Source organism: Nerophis lumbriciformis, linkage group LG08, assembly GCF_033978685.3.
Source record: "Nerophis lumbriciformis linkage group LG08, RoL_Nlum_v2.1, whole genome shotgun sequence".
NCBI classification, from domain to species: Eukaryota; Metazoa; Chordata; class Actinopteri; order Syngnathiformes; family Syngnathidae; genus Nerophis; species Nerophis lumbriciformis.
This window is the reverse complement of record NC_084555.2, coordinates 3,024,777-3,042,097: the sequence shown is the minus strand read 5'-3', so window position 1 is coordinate 3,042,097 and position 17,321 is coordinate 3,024,777. Positions and strand designations below refer to the sequence as shown.

At 41.5% G+C, this 17,321-nt stretch overlaps 1 protein-coding gene across 1 annotated transcript in view; it reads right to left on the bottom strand.

Annotated features, from left to right (window-relative positions):
* The window catches only part of LOC133611399 (thrombospondin-type laminin G domain and EAR repeat-containing protein-like), a 67,125-nt gene that overhangs the window by 29,449 nt on the left and 20,355 nt on the right, over positions 1-17,321 (bottom strand). The window contains exons 4-10 of the mRNA XM_061968135.2: positions 11,137-11,227; positions 10,873-11,032; positions 10,668-10,799; positions 10,528-10,598; positions 10,264-10,428; positions 6,506-6,710; positions 6,205-6,437 (exon numbers count right to left, since the gene is read on the bottom strand). Coding sequence (XP_061824119.1) covers positions 6,205-6,437; positions 6,506-6,710; positions 10,264-10,428; positions 10,528-10,598; positions 10,668-10,799; positions 10,873-11,032; positions 11,137-11,227 — 1,057 coding nt within the window. The remainder of the gene's footprint in view (positions 1-6,204; positions 6,438-6,505; positions 6,711-10,263; positions 10,429-10,527; positions 10,599-10,667; positions 10,800-10,872; positions 11,033-11,136; positions 11,228-17,321) is intronic.

The following is a 17,321-nucleotide window of genomic DNA, read 5'->3' as shown; positions in this document are numbered from 1 at the left end:
AAAAAAGAACAATGCAACATTTGACGTCACTATGGGAAGTTTTGACGGAGCAGAAACGTGTGAACTCGTTGGGAGTTTCCTCCTCTCCCAGCTCGCTAGCCTCAATCTGAACCTTGGTATTTACCGTGATGACGGACTGGCAGTGTGTCGCGCCTCGCCAAGGAGCAGCGAGAATACCAAGAAGCGCATATGCCAAATTTTCAAAGAGAACGGCCTACGGATCACGATTGAAGCCAACAAGCAAACCGTCAACTTCCTTGACGTCACTTTCAACCTGAGAAATAACAGCTACCAACCATTCACGAAAACCAACACAACACTCCAATACGTGCACCATGACAGCAACCACCCACCCACCACCACGAAAAGAATACCTACCGGAATCAATAAAAGGCTATCGATGCTGTCATCTAGCAAAGCTGAATTTGACCAAGCAACCCCCCCGTACCAAAAAGCCCTTGATGAAAGCGGATACAATTTCACCCTCACCTATGAACCCACGCCAGGAAACCAGCCAAAAAAGAACAGAAAACGAAGCGGCATCATCTGGTACAACCCCCCATACAGCAAAAACGTCTCAACGAACATTGGACACAAATTCCTCAATCTGATTGACAAACACTTTCCCAAAGACAACAACCTAAGAAAAGTATTCAACAAGAACAACATCAAATTGAGCTACAGCTGTATGAACAATATACGACAAATCATCTCAAACCACAACAAAACAATTGCAAATGAGCCGTCGACCCCCAGTCAGAACGACTCCAAAACCAACAAAGCATGTAACTGTCGAAAGAAACCTGATTGCCCTCTCAACGGGGGGTGCTTACAAACATCAGTTGTCTACCAATCTAAGGTAATACGCAAGGACATTAACACATCCGACACATATGTAGGATTAACCGAGGGTGAATTCAAAACCAGATGGAACAACCACAAGGCTTCTTTCAGGAACAAAAACCTGCGATATACCACAGAACTCAGCAAACACATTTGGGACCTCAAAGACAATAATGTTGAATATTCAATAACATGGCAAATTCTTGCATCCAGCACACCTTACAATAGTGGTAATAAAAGATGCAACCTATGCTTGAAAGAGAAACTGATTATTATTTACCGTCCAGACCTGTCATCCCTCAACAAGCGCAGCGAAATTGTAACAACATGCCGCCATAGACGGAAACACCTCCTAGGTAACACATGAGCCAATCACCACGCCCCTAGGCCAGCCTGTACCCACCCACTCTGTGCCCTATACAAACCATGGTATGCGAATGCTCCCATTAAAATCTCCTGACGATTGAGGGTACCCCCCCTCATGAAACAGGCCTGTAGAGATGAAATAGTCTTGTGATTTTTTTCCCACACATACATATATATATATATATATATATATATATATATATATATATATAAATAAGAGAAATACTTGAATTTCAGTGTTCATTTATTTACACATATACACACACATAACACTCATCTACTCATTGTTGAGTTAAGGGTTGAATTGTCCATCCTTGTTCTATTCTCTGTCATTATTTTTCTAACCATGCTGAACACCCTCTCTGATGATGCATTCTGCTTCGTCTCCTTGTTGTGTGCGCAGTTGTGCACTGCACTCTCTAAAAGCCCTAGATGTTAATGTCACATATGCATGTACATTAGATGGCAGTATTGTCCTGTTTAAGAGTGTCACAACATTGCTGTTTACGGCAGACGAACTGCTTTACCGTAGACGAAAGCGTGACTGCTGTTGTTGTGTGTTGTTGCCATGCTGGGAGGACGTTAATGAAACTGCCTAACAATAAACCCACATAAGAAACCAAGAACTCGCCCTCGATCATTCTATAGTTATAACGTGATTGGGCAGGCACGCTGTTTATATTGTGGGAAAGCGGACGTGAAAACATGCTGTCGACACGTCACTCAGGTACGCCTGAATTTCGGGAGATTTTCGGGAGAAAATATGTCCCGGGAGGTTTTCGGGAGAAGCGCTGAATTTCGGGAGTCTACCGGAAAATCCGGGAGGGTTGGCAAGTATGTGTTTCACAGTGAAGCAAGGTGGCTCTCCCGGGGCAAAGTTCTGTCACTTGCCCTGTCTTCCCAAATGCATAGCTCCTCCTTTTTTTTTGCAAAGATTGCAAAGTGGCACTTTTATTTTATTTATTTTGAACTTGATGCAAGTTATATGATTTATTATTGAACTTGATGCAAGTTATAACACTTTTATTTGATTTATTATTGAACTTGATGCAAGTTATAACACTTTTTTTGATTTATTATTGAACTTGATGCAAGTTATAACACTTTTTTTGATTTATTATTGAACTTGATACAAGTTATAACACTTTTGTTTTATTTATTATTGAACTTGATGCAAGTTATTTTATTTATTATTGAACTTGATGCAAGTTATACCAGGCAGCACGGTGGAAGAGGGGTTAGTGCATCTGCCTCACAATACGAAGGTCCTGAGTAGTCTTGGGTTCAATCCCGGGCTCGGGATCTTTCTGCGTGGAGTTTGTATGTTCTCCCCGTGACTGCGTGGGTTCCCTCCGGGTACTCCGGCTTCCTCCCACCTCCAAAGACATGCACCTGGGGATAGGTTGATTGGCAACACTAAATTGGCCCTAGTGTGTGGATGTGAGTGTGAATGTTGTCTGTCTATCTGTGTTGGCCCTGCGATGAGGTGGCGACTTGTCCAGGGTGTACCCCGCCTTCCGCCCGATTGTAGCTGAGATAGGCTCCAGCGCCCCCCGCGACCACAAAGGGAATAAGCGGTAGAAAATGGATGGATGGGCAAGTTATACCACAGCTGCACAGTTATTTTATTTATTATTGAACTTGATGTTATTTTATGTTATTGAGTTTGAATGTATACAACTTGATGTTACTTGATGTTCAATAAATTTGAAAATGTTAAGCTTGGCGTTAGCGTTCTGTTGGGGCGATGGGGGCAGGTGGGGCTTGAAAACTCGCCCTTGTCCAAAGTGGGGGATGACAAAAAAAAGTTTGAGAACCACTGGTTTAACCCTTGTGTAATGTTCATATTGTTATTACTCAGCCAGTGTTTGTGGGTCTGATGGACCCGTTGCATTTTGTGGCTTTTAATGCCTCAGAATCAAACACTTTTATGTTAAAAAACCGAACAGATGTTTACCTTATCCCAATAAACATCTGTTTAGTATTTTAACATAAAAGTGTTTGATTGTGAGGTATTAAAAGACAAAAAAATGCAACGGGTCCATCAGACCCACAAACGCTGGCTGAGTAACAACAATATGAACGTTGCACAGAAAATTTCTCTGCCAGTTTCTGCATCTCACAGGGATTCTTCTTTTGTGTTTCTGCACCTGCGGTTCCCACACAAGGTTGCAACATTGTTTGTCAACACTGTCTGCTCTCATTTTCTCGCACATTTGACCCTCTGATGTTCTCTGTACCTACACTCTGTCCTCCTCCTGTCTGGGCCTGCTGTGTGTGTGTGTGTGTGTGTGTGTGTGGTACACAGAACATGAATTTCCACACTTCTATTACCCCCGGGTCCAGTGGACCCGGACAATTAGGGGGGGTGTATGGTGTGTGGTCATTAAATATGTATTCTAATATATGTTCTTCACAGAAAATGAGCCAAAGTCGGTGAGTCTCAGTTTGAAAAATTAATTAATTGTATCATTTTTCTTTTAATAAAAAATGAAAACGGGTCCTACTGTTACGGCTCAGGCTCCTGCCAACGCCGCTCATCCGTCTGTGCGCACCTCGGGACACGCCCACGGGTGCGCACATCCAGGGACGCGCCGCGCGCGTCCCCGCCCTGCAGCAGCCACCAGCTGCATTCACTCACCGGCAATCTACACTCCTGGGTCTGATGAGGGCAGGCTCAATAAAGGACCAGTGGACCCAAGGATCGGCGGGGGAACTTAGCTTTCTCATGGTGTACCGTAAGCAACAAGCTTTATGCTATATTCGTGTTTCCTCTCCGTGCCTTGATTTGTCCCTTGTCTTCTCCCGTGTCCCCGCAGTACCCTCCGTCGCCTGGAAAGCGAGCTGTGCGTCTCATTTTCCCCTGGATCTCCCTCTGGACTCTGACTGCTTCCTTCGTTCCTCGACCTCTTGCTCGCCCCTGGACTCTGACGTCTCTCTCTGCCCCACGGACCCCTCGCTGATCTTGGACCCCTTTTGCCTTGCCCTTTTTGGACTTGTCTGCCTTTTCTCATCAACACTTGGTAACACACTTCAGATATCTACACACATAGTCTTACACCACACACACACTCTTGTATTTTAGTCACACACTCTATTTCTATAGTTTAGTTGTATTGTTTATTATTATATATATTTATTATATATAATAAATTATTGTATATACTGCCCCCTGGTGTCTGAGCCGTCACCTCCCCTCAGTAAACACAACACCTACAGACCCGAACACCACCAACAATGAGTCTCCATCAAAAAGTGAAGAGGAACCGCCTTTGCAATTGACTTCAACCAATCTCACGAGACTTCAGCAGAGACTTAAGCTCAGTGAGCGTCTAAAGCAGGGGTGTCCAAATTTGGTCCTGGTGACCCGTAAGGGTTTCAGTCATACAAATGTTAAAAATAAGTCACACGTTAACATTTTTATTTGACTCTTAAATCTCGAGATCGGGGCATACTTGCCAACCCTCCCGAAAATCTCCCGGGGCAACCATTCTCCCGAATTTCTCCCGATTTCCACCCGGACAACAATATTGGGGGAGTGCCTTAAAGATACTGTCTTTAGCGTCTTCTACAACCTGTCGTCACGTTCGCTTTTCCTCCATTCAAACAACGTGCCGACCCAGTCACATAATATATGCGGTTTTTACACACACATGAGTGACTGCAAGGCAAACTTGGTCAACAGCCATATAGGTAACACTGAGGGTGGCTGTATAAACAACTTTAACACTGTTACAAATATGCGCCACACTGTGAACCCACACCAAACAAGAATGACAAACACATTTCGGGAGAACATCCGCACCGTAACACAACATAAACACAACAGAACAAATACCCAGAATCCCTTGCAGCACTAACTCTTCCGGGACGCTACAATAATCAAATCAAATCAAATCAACTTTACTTATAAAGCACATTTAAAATTTACCACAGGGGTAGCCAAAGTGCTGTACAATGGGCAGGTTAAAAGATGATACGAATACCGAGCAAACACAACACAACACAAACAAAACACGATAAAAAATAAATAAATAAAATAGAATAAATAAAACATAAAAACAGGTTCACAGCAGGTGTATTATGGGGCGCCATTGCAGGATGGATATCACTCAGTGTTAAAAGCCATGGAATAAAAGTATGTTTTTAAGAGAGATTTAAAAACAGGAAGAGAGGAGGCTTGTCTAATACTCAGAGGTAGGTCGTTCCAGAGCTTGGGAGCAGCAGCGGCGAAAGCTCTGTCACCTCTAAGCTTCAGCCTTGTGTCAGGGACCGTCAACAGCAGCTGGTCGGCTGATCTTAAGGATCGGGTGGGGCAGTAAGGCTGAAGGAGGTCGGAAAGATAGGTTGGCGCGAGGTTGTTTAGACATTTAAAAACAAATAAAAGGAGTTTAAAATTGATTCGATAACGCACAGGGAGCCAGTGAAGGGGAATATACCCCGCTACCACCAAACCCCGCCCCCCCTAACCCACCCACCTCCCCAACCCCGCCCCTCCACCTCAACCCCCCGCCCCCCATCTCCCGAATTCGGAGGTGTCAAGGTTGGCAAGTACGGATCAGGGGTGCCTAAACATTTTGCCTCTAAGGGCCAAAGTGAAAATGTGCCAAATGTTTGCGGGCCAAACAGAGATTTTTACCACGAGTGAGGAATTTAGCGTCATAGAGCCATATATAAATATAAGGTAGAAGAGATTGTCACACAGCCGTGTGTCTAATTCGGTTAACATGCAACTCTGCATCTTTTATGTGCATTTTTAACCTCAAAAAGTTAATTTCCTGCAGATTTAAAAATCACAAAAACCCTGCAAGATGTCAAAGAAAAAAGCTGAACGATTGCAGAGTTAACTCTTTGAATTGAGCTCTCATCAACGTGACAACAATTCTACATTCAAAGTTTTGCCGGACATTAGAGAAATACTTTTCGTGAAAAGTTTGGACTCCCTAAATCCTATACCTTTGAGTCTGCACTGTATATGTACAGTATGTTGTGTACCTTAATGGTCTGGAAGACCTGAAAGTGTCCATCCACCCAAACGTAGATGACGGAGTCCACAGATGTGGTCACTCCATCGAAAGCGTTTGCCACCACCAGGAAATGGTACGGTCCTACGATAAAGAACTCCCAGTCGTAGGCCCCTGAGGTCCTCAGCTTCTGATGAACCTCGAAGGACTTGGTGGGCCTGTTCCACTTGTACACCACGCTGTCTATGGTGTGGTTGTTATCACCTACAGAAGACATGGTCACACACCTTACCAGAAGTTGGATGACCACTGCTGATGTTTTTTTTGTTTACCAATTCTGTGATTGGCTACTGCCAGGTAGGTTTGTCGATGGATTTTAAAGGCCTCCCAGTCCCGTGCGCAGTTGGTCTGCAGGGTCTGGAACTGCACAAATAGTTTTTTTCTTCTGTTCCACTTGTAAATAACAGAAACGTCTGGGCTGTCTGGTTCTCTGTTAATGTCGTTGCCTGCCCCGGAGTTGGACACCACCAGAAAGATCTAGAACAGAGTAAGACGTCTTTAAAAAGCCAGTTTTTACATGATTTTTTTGCAATATGGCATTGGAATTAGTAGGAAGGGGACTTTTTTTGATTTACCGTATTTGTTCGGTCTTTAAGTTGTACTTTTTTACAGTTAGGCTGGTCTTGTCCTCTTATAGTCAGGTGTTACTTATAAATCAAACTAAATTTCATTTAGCATGTTTTAAAATGTTTATTTTAGACAGAATTACATGATTCAAAGAGTACATTTTCCTGTCCACAGTCGCGTTTTACACTTGTAAAAACTATACACTGCTACCATGATTCACCAAAGATGAAAAATTAAATCAATCAATCAATCAATGTTTATTTATATAGCCCTAAATCATAAGTGTCTCAAAGGGCTGCACAAGCCACAACAACATCCTCGGTACAGAGCCCACATAAGGGCAAGGAAAAACTCACCCCAGTGGGACGTCGATGTTCAATGGATTCAGTGACGTGGAATGAAATCGGAAGCTTGGTGAACTTAATTGTTGCACTCACTGACTTGTTTTGGAAAGGTAATTTGGGCCTCACAGGTATGTTTATTATGCTATTGTGTATTTGAATAATTGTTACTGAGTTACGTTAACATAGACATATAAACCCCAAAACCAGTGAAGTTGGCACGTTGTGTAAATCGGAAATAAAAACAAAATACAATGATTTGCAAATCCTTTTCAACCTATATTCAATTGAATAGACTGCAAAGACAAGATACTTAACGTTCAAACTGGAAAACTTTGTTATTTTTTGCAAATATTAGCTCATTTGGAATTTGATGTCTGCAACATGTTTCAAAAAAGCTGGCAAAGAAGACTGAGAAAGTTGAGGAATACTCATCAAACACTTATTTGGAACGTCCCACAGGTGAACAGGGTAATTGGGAACATGTGGGTGCCATGATTGGGTATAAAAGCAGCTTCCATGAAATGCTCAGTCATTCACAAACAAGGATGGGGCGAGGGTCACCACTTTGTGAACAAATGCGTGAGTAAATTGTCGAACAGTTTAAGAACAACATTTCTCAACAAGCTATTGCAAGGAATTTAGGGATTTCACCATCTACGGTCCGTAATATCATCAGAAGGTTCAGAGAATCTGGAGAAATCACTGCACGTAAACAATGATATTACAGACCTTCGATCCCTCAGGCGGAACTGCATCAAAAAGCGACATCAGTGTGTAGAGGACATCACCACATGTGCTCAGGAACACTTCAGAAAACCACAGTTAGTAACTACAGTTCGTCGCTACATCTGTAAGTGCAAGTTATAACTCTACGATGCAAAGTTAAAGCCATTTATCAACAACACCCAGAAACACTACCGGCTTCGCTGGGCCCGAGGTCATCATTCTGTGGTCTGACGAGTCCACATTTCAAATTGTTTTTGGAAACTGTGCACGTCGTGTCCTCCGTAACAAAGAGGAATAGAACCACCCGGATTGTTATAGGCACAAAGTTGAAAAGCCAGCATCTGTGATGGTATGGGGGTGTATTAGTGCCCAAGGCATGGGTAACGTTCTTTGGTTGTTTTGGAGCTTCGGCCTTGATAGCAGTAATTGCACATAGGTGTTCTTTTTCTTCTTCTTTTTGTTTCTGGCGGCACGTAGGCGTTCGCATCGACTTATGTCTTTTTAACAAATGGGGTAAAGGGGAGGGACGTATGCTCTAAAGCAGGGGTGCTCACACTTTTTCTGCAGGCGAGCTACTTTTCAATTGATCAAGTCGTGGGGATCTACCTCATTCATATATATCATTTATATTTACTTATTTATGAAATATATGTTTTTGTTAACAAGTTAAAGGTGTTTAATGATAATGCAAGCATGTTTAACACATATAGTTAATATTGTTAAAAAATTAAAGGTGTTTAATGATAATACAAGTATGTTTAATACATATAGTTAACATTGTTAACAAGTTAAAGGTGTTTAAAGATAATGCTAGCATGTTTAACACATATAGTTAATATTGTTAACAAGTTAAAGGTGTTTAATGATAATACAAGAATGTTTAATACATATAGTTAATATTGTTAACAACTTAAAGGTGTTTAAAGATAATACAAGCATGTTTAACACATATAGTTAATATTGTTAACAAGTTAAAGGTGTTTAAAGATAATACAAGCATGTTTAACACATATAGTTAATATTGTTAACAAGTTAAAGGTGTTTAATGATAATACAAGCATGTTTAACACATATGGTTAATATTGTTAACAAGTTAAAGGTGTTTAAAGATAATACAAGCATGTTTAACACATATAGTTAATATTGTTAACAAGTTAAAGATGTTTAATGATAATACAAGCATGTTTAACACATATGTTTAATATTCTTAACAAGTTAAAGGTGTTTAAAGATAATACAAGCATGTTTAACACAAATAGTTAATATTGTTAATAAGTCAAATGTGTTTAAAGATAATACAAGCATGTTTAACACATATAGATTCCTTTCTTTCATGAAGACAAGAATATAAGTTGGTGTATTACCTGATTCTGATGACTTGCATTAATTGGAATCAGACAGTGGTGCTGATAACGTCCGCATTTTCGAATGGAGGAGAAAAAAAGTCCTCCTTTCTGTCCAATACCACATGAAAGTGGTTGGTTTTTGGCATCTTATTTGTCCAGCTTCCGTACTCCTTTGTATACACTTTACAAGAAATACATTGTTGGCAAACTCCGTAGCTTGCTAGCTTGTGCACGCTAGCTTTCTGAGACTCTTATTTTGTTAGCGCAACTGTGCAGTCGGTCTTTGGAGTTTTGACGACAGGTACGGCGCCAGAGTCTGTTGAAATAAAGTGTTTCTCGCCTTCCAGACGGTAATTTTAATGAGCTGGCAGCAGCCAGCGTCATCTCAGAAGACCCTCGGGTGCCGTGAATGTCAATCAAGTGACGAAAGTGACGTCATAGTGAAGATTTATGATCGCTCATTTTTAGGACTATTTTTTAAATGCCTGGCTGGTGATCGACTGACACACCCTCCGAGATCGACCGGTAGCTCGCGATCGACGTAATGAGCACCCCTGCTCTAAAGCAAGTCAGCACTTTTTAGTTTAAGCTAAGTGCCAGTAAAAGCGATACAGACCCCCTCGGGCCATAACAGAGGTGTCATTCAACTAGTTGTAAGTCCATGTATCATCCCCAAAGTTATGAAAATATTTTATGAAGGTTGAAAAGTGACTTAGTGCTGCTTTAATCTCATATGGGAATTGTTGTACTTAGAATGCATTGATTTCAACTATGTTACATATTGAGAACAAGGAATGAATACATGTATTAGAAGTTGTTATGAAGTGGAAAGGGGTAGGATTAAATAAGCTTTATTTCTTCCTACTCCTTTTCGGACATGAGAAATGTGTAATATGTAATGCAACATGCTGACATTGTATACATATTCAAAATAAACAGAAACAAAAATAAGTTAGGAAATTGAGGAATTAAGTTAACTTCACCCCTTCTGGTATCGTATCAAAATCTTGACATCTGGGTTCTAATTCTAGATCTTCTGTCACGTACCTTCTTGCCCATGTTGAAATGTCTCCATGCCAACGCTCCATAGGTGCTGATGTTCTGATATAGCTGGAAACCTTTCTGTTGCGTCCACTGGTACACGGCGGAACCAAAGGCTGTGGAGCGGTGAGCCATGGCAGCCATCAGGCCCACGCCTGGTACCTGGAATACCTACGTTTGAGGGGGGCAAAAAAGGCTATAAATGTTTGATTTGATTAGGACTCTAATGTATTTTCCGGACTAAAGCCTTCAAATAAGAACGGGGTTTACCTCTATGTCGTGTGTCTCTGAGCTGGTGGCGAGAACCTGGTTTTCCACAACGTAGTCCAGTCGTTTAGGAGCTGAGCAGATCGAGACGTTTAATGGTTGATTTGAACTGAGGCAGTCTCAGTAGGTTAATGACGTCTCACCCTCGAGCACGACGATCCACGAAGTACCATCACAAACGTAGAGACCTTTCTCGAGCGAACTAAACCACATTTGGCCTTGAAGCAGCTCGGAGCATGGCTGCTGTAAGCCCACAGACACCCTGGCCTCGGTTTCTGGGAGTTGACAAGGATTTAAGAGACGTAAAGTTGAGGGAGCATCGTAATAAAACCGATGTATAGACTGTACCAGTGGGAGTCATGTGACCACCAGGCTCTCTCCGAGTGGCGTTGACATCTGACAGGAGCATCACCGGCACAGACAGAGCTGCCAGTTGAGGATGGGAAGACGGGCATATCTGACGGGTGGCATCTGATCCCGGAACCAGAACCAACTGTCGCAAAAGGCCCTGTACAAAGGTTCCAGGTCGCACTTTTGCAAGTTCAACTGGACCAAATTGTATCGCATGGGCAGAAAAATGTGTAAGCAAAAAGAGGAAATGTTGAGACTTACTGAAAACAAGCCTTTCCATCTGCCTCGACTGCCAATGTGGACTCTGGAACCCTGGAAGTTGAAGTCTGAGGGGAAGGGCTTGGAGAAATGGCTGCTTGCCAAAAACAAGACAAGAATTTCACAAGAGTTATTGTTGAAGTCAGGGGCAAATCTATGATGACAGTCAATTAAAGGGACCCTGTTATGCAAAACCAAGTTGTCTTACCTATTGATAGCTGCTGTTGTGTATTTGGGATCTGCATAAGTCCCGAAAATTTAAAAATCAAACCGTAGAGGCATTGCAAAGATATTAATAAAATACAGGAAAAACACGCACTCTCCTAAAGACGTAATCAAATAAAAATAAAGAGGTGCACGGCAAAAAGTGTACTTGAAGAATAAGATTTTTGTTTTGTTTTATTCCATCCATCCATTTTCTACCGCTTATTCCCTTTTGGGTCGCGGGGGGCGCTGGAGCCTATCTCAGCTACAATCGGGCGGAAGGCGGTGTACACCCTGGACAAGTCGCCACCTCATCGCAGGGCCAACACAGATAGACAGACAACATTCACACTCACATCCACACACTAGGGCCAATTTAGTGTTGCCAATCAACTTATCCCCAGGTGCATGTCTTTGGAAGTGGGAGGAAGCCGGAGTACCCGGAGGGAACCCACGCAGTCACGGGGAGAACATGCAAACTCCACACAGAAAGATCCCGAGCCCGGGATTGAACCCAAGACTACTCAGGACCTTCGTATTGTGAGGCAGATGCACTAACCCCTCTGCCTATTGCAACACTAAATTGGCGTTGGTGAGTGTGAATGTTGTCTGTCTATCTGTGTTGGCGATGAGGAGGCGACTTGTCCAGGGTGTACCCCGCCTTCCACCCGATTGTAGCTGAGATAGGCTCCAGCGCCCCCCGCGACCCCAAAAGGGAATAAGCGGTAGAAAATGGATGGATGGATGGAGTGTGAATGTTGTCTGTCTATCTGTGTTAGCCCTGCGATGAGATGGCAACTTGTCCAGTGTGAACCCCGCCTTCCGCTCGAATGCAGCTGAGATAGGCTCCAGCACCCCCCGCGACCCCGAACAGTACAAGCAGTAGAAAATGGACGGAGGGATGGGCTTTATAAAAAATTGTATTTCTTTATTTATTTCCCTATGATACTGTAGTGAGTCTTTGATTTATTTTGTACAATTATTGGTTGATTTTGGCGGCGCCAGTGGTCCAAAGCGGTAGTGTTTTGCCAGAAGAAGACCACATCCATCCATTCATTTTCTACCGCTTGTCCCTTTCGGGGTCGCGGGGGGTCGCTGGAGCCTATCTCAGCTTCAGTCGCATTATTGCTTTATTTATTTCCCCTTTGATTTATTTTGTACAATTTTCCATTCTGTCTATTATATGTGCACTTTCATTTTTGAAGTTGTTCGTGGTTTATTTTGTCAATTGATTGACCACAGCTGTGACTATTTAAGTGCACCACTTCCTGTTGAAAATTGCACACTGACGAAGACATTTTTCGAAACCGGTCTGTGTTTGTGTTAGAATAATAATGTATAAATTATCACACAACTCTTATGCTTAAAGGCCGTTGCTATAGTTATAATCAATTGTGCTAAAGTTGTACTTTTCTATCTGTGCAAAAAGACAACTTGCAATCCAAGATTGCGAGTCGTCTCGTATCAGTGTTTGTGTCCAGACCCGGCCTGCTGACTGCCAAGGGCGAACATCGAGTGCCTTGACGCAGACAAAGCAGAGACAAGGCGATATCGCGAGTGTCAGCACATTTCCATTTCATGAATAATCATATATTGTGTCTAATTAGGGCTGCTGAAATTACCCCCCTTCCTTCAGAAGCAGCCTCAGTGATGTAACCAGAGACCTCCCGAATAAATAGTGGAGCACGTGGGCTGTGCCTGAGAGCGTAGGTTGGAACTGTAGCTAAGTGTACAGCCCAATACGTCTCTCCTCATTGAGCAAAATGTAACTCTGTCTCTGCATGATTCCTTGCTTCTTGTCTGTTTAATAGATGTCATCAGTGTTTGAATCCGACAGTTTGGTAGCGCCTGCGCAGTTTGTATTAAAATTATTACAAGGACACAATTGTTGCTGGCCTTACTTTTTCTTAAATATATTTATAGAACAATCTTCCTCCAAACCAGACGTTTGGAATTTGCTCTGTCCTGTGAGGTTTTCTGACCTGCTGTGACGTCAGCGCATTATCCATATATGGTATACATTTACCCTAAGTGCTTTACGCGAATCTGCCATTGTAGACTGCGCTTTAGTCAATAAGCTCCTTCTTTTTCTCTATCCTCTTATTGTGGGGCAGACTGGCTCGTACACGCACATGCATCCTCCACTGTTGCCATTTGTAATACAAAGTAGCGTATAGTTCAAACTTATATCTGTCAGTGAAAGCGCTAAAATCTACGACATTGATGATGGAGAGAAGACGCTGTCAAAGTGGAGCTAAGTAAATAAGACCTGAAGAGATGATCAGAAGGCGGCTTGAAAACGGTTTGTAAAACATAATCTATGCAACATTTTGACCGAAGAACCACCATTACATGTTATGTAGACCACAAGGAAGTGTTTTAAACGTAGAAAAAAAAATCATAATATGACCCCTTTAAAACTAAAAATCAATGGAGACATTTTTTTTGCTTGCCATATTTAACCTTCTCACATCTCCAACGATCAATGACATACACAGAACTGTATTAATTATAAAGTAAAGTATTAATCATTAAATATTGTCATTGTTATTGACTATAGACAACACTGTTTTGAGCCTCAAAGCCCGCCGTAGTTAACCCAAAATGGCACGTGGGCTAACAAACACGATTTTAGAGAACAAAAACACCGTACTTACTAACGTGTTTCAAAACGACAAAGTGCAGAGTTGATTCATGTGATTAAAATGACCAATTAAACTTCATTCAAATAACAAATGACTGCTGAACAACAGAGAAGCGGCGGCTAGCTTCACGAAGACACACCAGATACTACTCGCAGTGCATTCTGGTACTTGTAGTATAGCGAGTACGTGCCTTTTGTGATACTAACGGGCAGTGTTGGGTTAGTTACTGAAAACCAATAACTAGTTACTTTATTTCAAAAGTAACTCAGTTACTAACTCAGTTACTTACACCAAAAAGTAATGCGTTACTGTGAAAAGTAACTATTTAGCAGAGGTGTGGACTCGAGTCACATGACTTGGACTCGAGTCAGACTCGAGTCATGAATTTGATGACTTTAGACTCGACTTGACAAAATGTAAAAAGACTTGCAACTCGACTTAGACTTTAACATCAATGACTTGTGACTTCACTTGGACTTGAGCCTTTTGAATTGACATGACTTGCTACTTTCCCCAAAACCCAAAGATGAAAAAGTTATTCGGGAGCGCTCCGTATTTTTCATTGTGTACTTGTCTATCAGCGTTGCGTGTGTCAGCTGGTGTGGTCTCAGTACAACAGCCAATCAAATTAGATCTACTTTGTTTTCATCACACAGCATTCATCCAATCAAATTGCAGGACAACCAACGAAGAAGACATGTCCAAACCACACGCCAGTGAACAAAAAATGATACCTAAAATAATTTTGTTTGGGTATAAAAATTACGAGGTGGTCACAAAACGGTTTGCAGTATGCAACACATGCGGTTCGAAAATTACTGATGGAGAGGCAACAACTTCCAGCTTCGTCCGGCATTTGAAGTTGCACAAAGAACGGTAAGTTTTGAATGTAAGATAACGTTTATTGGCTAAGTAACGTGACTTTTATTTGCTGTGTAGTTAAATCAGTGAGGCTGTAAACTCACTGCTAACGTTATAACGTTATTGCAAACACGGGAATCTGTTGCAGTTCACTACCTTATTCATACTTTTTGTTCAGTGATTTTTTTTAAGCAGGGTTACGTTAGTCAATATATCACACGTAACGTTAGACGGCGGTCAGCAGCACCGCGTATTTTAGCCACCTAAAAAAAGACAAAAATAGTAAAATAAAGGTCAGTTAAAATGTATACTATATTATGAATATGTGTACCGTTTTAGCTAGCTTTCTGACATACTGTTGGTTGTTTACCTCAGTGGTCTCCAACCACCGGGCCACGGCCCGGTACTGGTCCGTGGATCGATTGGTATCGGGCCGCACAAGAAATATTTTTTTTCTTTTTTCTTTTTTTAATTAAATCAACATAAAAAACACAAGATACACTTACAAGTAGTGCACCAACCCAAAACAACTCTCTCCCCCCTTTTGTTCTGGGCATTGAACATGAAGACTCTTCCTTCACTGTTCCGAGTGGCCATGAGAGTCTTGGCAGTGCCTGCCTCCAGTGCTCCAGTGGAGCGAGTTTTCAGCCATGGTGGCATCATACTACGCCCCCATCGTGCACAAATGACTGACAGACTCTTGGCTAATTTGGTCTTTTGCAAATGCAATGCAGCATAGGGCCCTGACATATAAAAAGTACAACTTTTTTGTTATGTTCACGTATATGTCATGTTTTTTCAATGTTAACACTTTTGTACAAATAAGTACATTTGCACTTTATTTTTCAATGTGTTTGTTCTGTAAAGGAATGAGTTAATATTTAAAATGACTATTATATGCTATTATAAAGTGCAATGTCAGCACAATTTTCTTTCCTGCAATTTAAAATGCACTTGTTTTAATAAATAAATACAGCCTTTGAAAAGCATACACAATCTTTGTTAATATATTAGTCTGTGGTTAAAAGGACTTGAAAGGACTCGAAACTCAAAATGCAGGACTTAGGACTTGACTTGAGACTTTCCAGTCTTGACTTTGGACTTGACTCGGGGCTTGCCTGTCTTGACTCGGGACTTGACTCGGACTTGAGGGCAAAGACTTGAGACTTACTTGTGACTTGCAAAACAATGACTTGGTCCCACCTCTGCTAACGGGCAGTGTTGGGTTAGTTACTGAAAACCAGTAACTAGTTACAGTTACTAGTTACTTTATTTCAAAAGTAACTCAGTTACTAACTCAGTTACTTACACCAAAAAGTAATGCGTTACTGTGAAAAGTAACTATTTAGTTACTTCTTCTACTTTTTGTTTTTAAAGCTCCCATTAATGCCCTTTTAGCCTTCATTTCAGTACTGTTATTGCACTGGAGAATAATACAATCTGTTGATCAACTTGACATGCATTTGCGTCACTGAACTCTGCTAAGCAATGTGCTCTACATACAACACACAAAGACAAAGATATGTTTCAAAGGGCCAATTTGTTTCAGGCCAGAACAAATTGACAAAACTATTTTAAATAGCTGCAACATAACATACATAAGTAACAAACAGCATAATAACACTAACACTAACCACGTTAAACCCAGATTCCAAACTAACAAAGGTCTTAACTCATTCTCTTTCTATGCCACTTCAATATGGAATCCACTCCCAACAGGTGTAAAATAAAGGGCATCTCTATCCTCCTTCAAAACCGCACTAAAAGAACATCTCCAGGCAACTTCAACCCTAAACTAACACCCTCCCTTCCACATAATACCTCTTCGGATTGTAAATAATCAAATGTAGACATTTGTTCTTATACTTTCTGATCTCTCTCTCTGTGTCCACTACTTGCTGTACATATCCTACCAAGTCAGTCCTACTCTGTTTCAATGTCCATTTCTCTGATGATGCAATTGTTGATGCTGATTGTTGATGACAGAAGTGTTGATACCAACCAAACCAAACCCCCCGTCCTCCATATCCCACACCCCGGATTGTAAATAATTCAATGTATATACCCTGATGATTATCTTGTGTGATGACTGTATTATGATGTTAGTATATATCTGATAGTATATATCTGTATCATGAATCAGTGGACCCCGACTTAAGCAAGTTGGAAAACTTATTGGGGTGTTACCATTTAGTGGTCAATTGTACGGAATATGTACTGTACTGTGCAACATACTAATAAAAGTTTCAATCAATCAATCAATCAACAACATAGCTGTAAAGCTGGCTTCACCTAAGGAAGGCACACGTGACATACACAGAGCCTAACCAGGCAGATTTGAATTGTTGTTTTGGGCAGTAGACGGGATCTTTGATCCAAGACACAACTTACATTTAAATAAAATGTTCTTTTCTTTGTGCTCGACAAAAGAAAAGAAGTGAGAATATCTCATACTTGCCAACCCTCCCGAATTTCAGT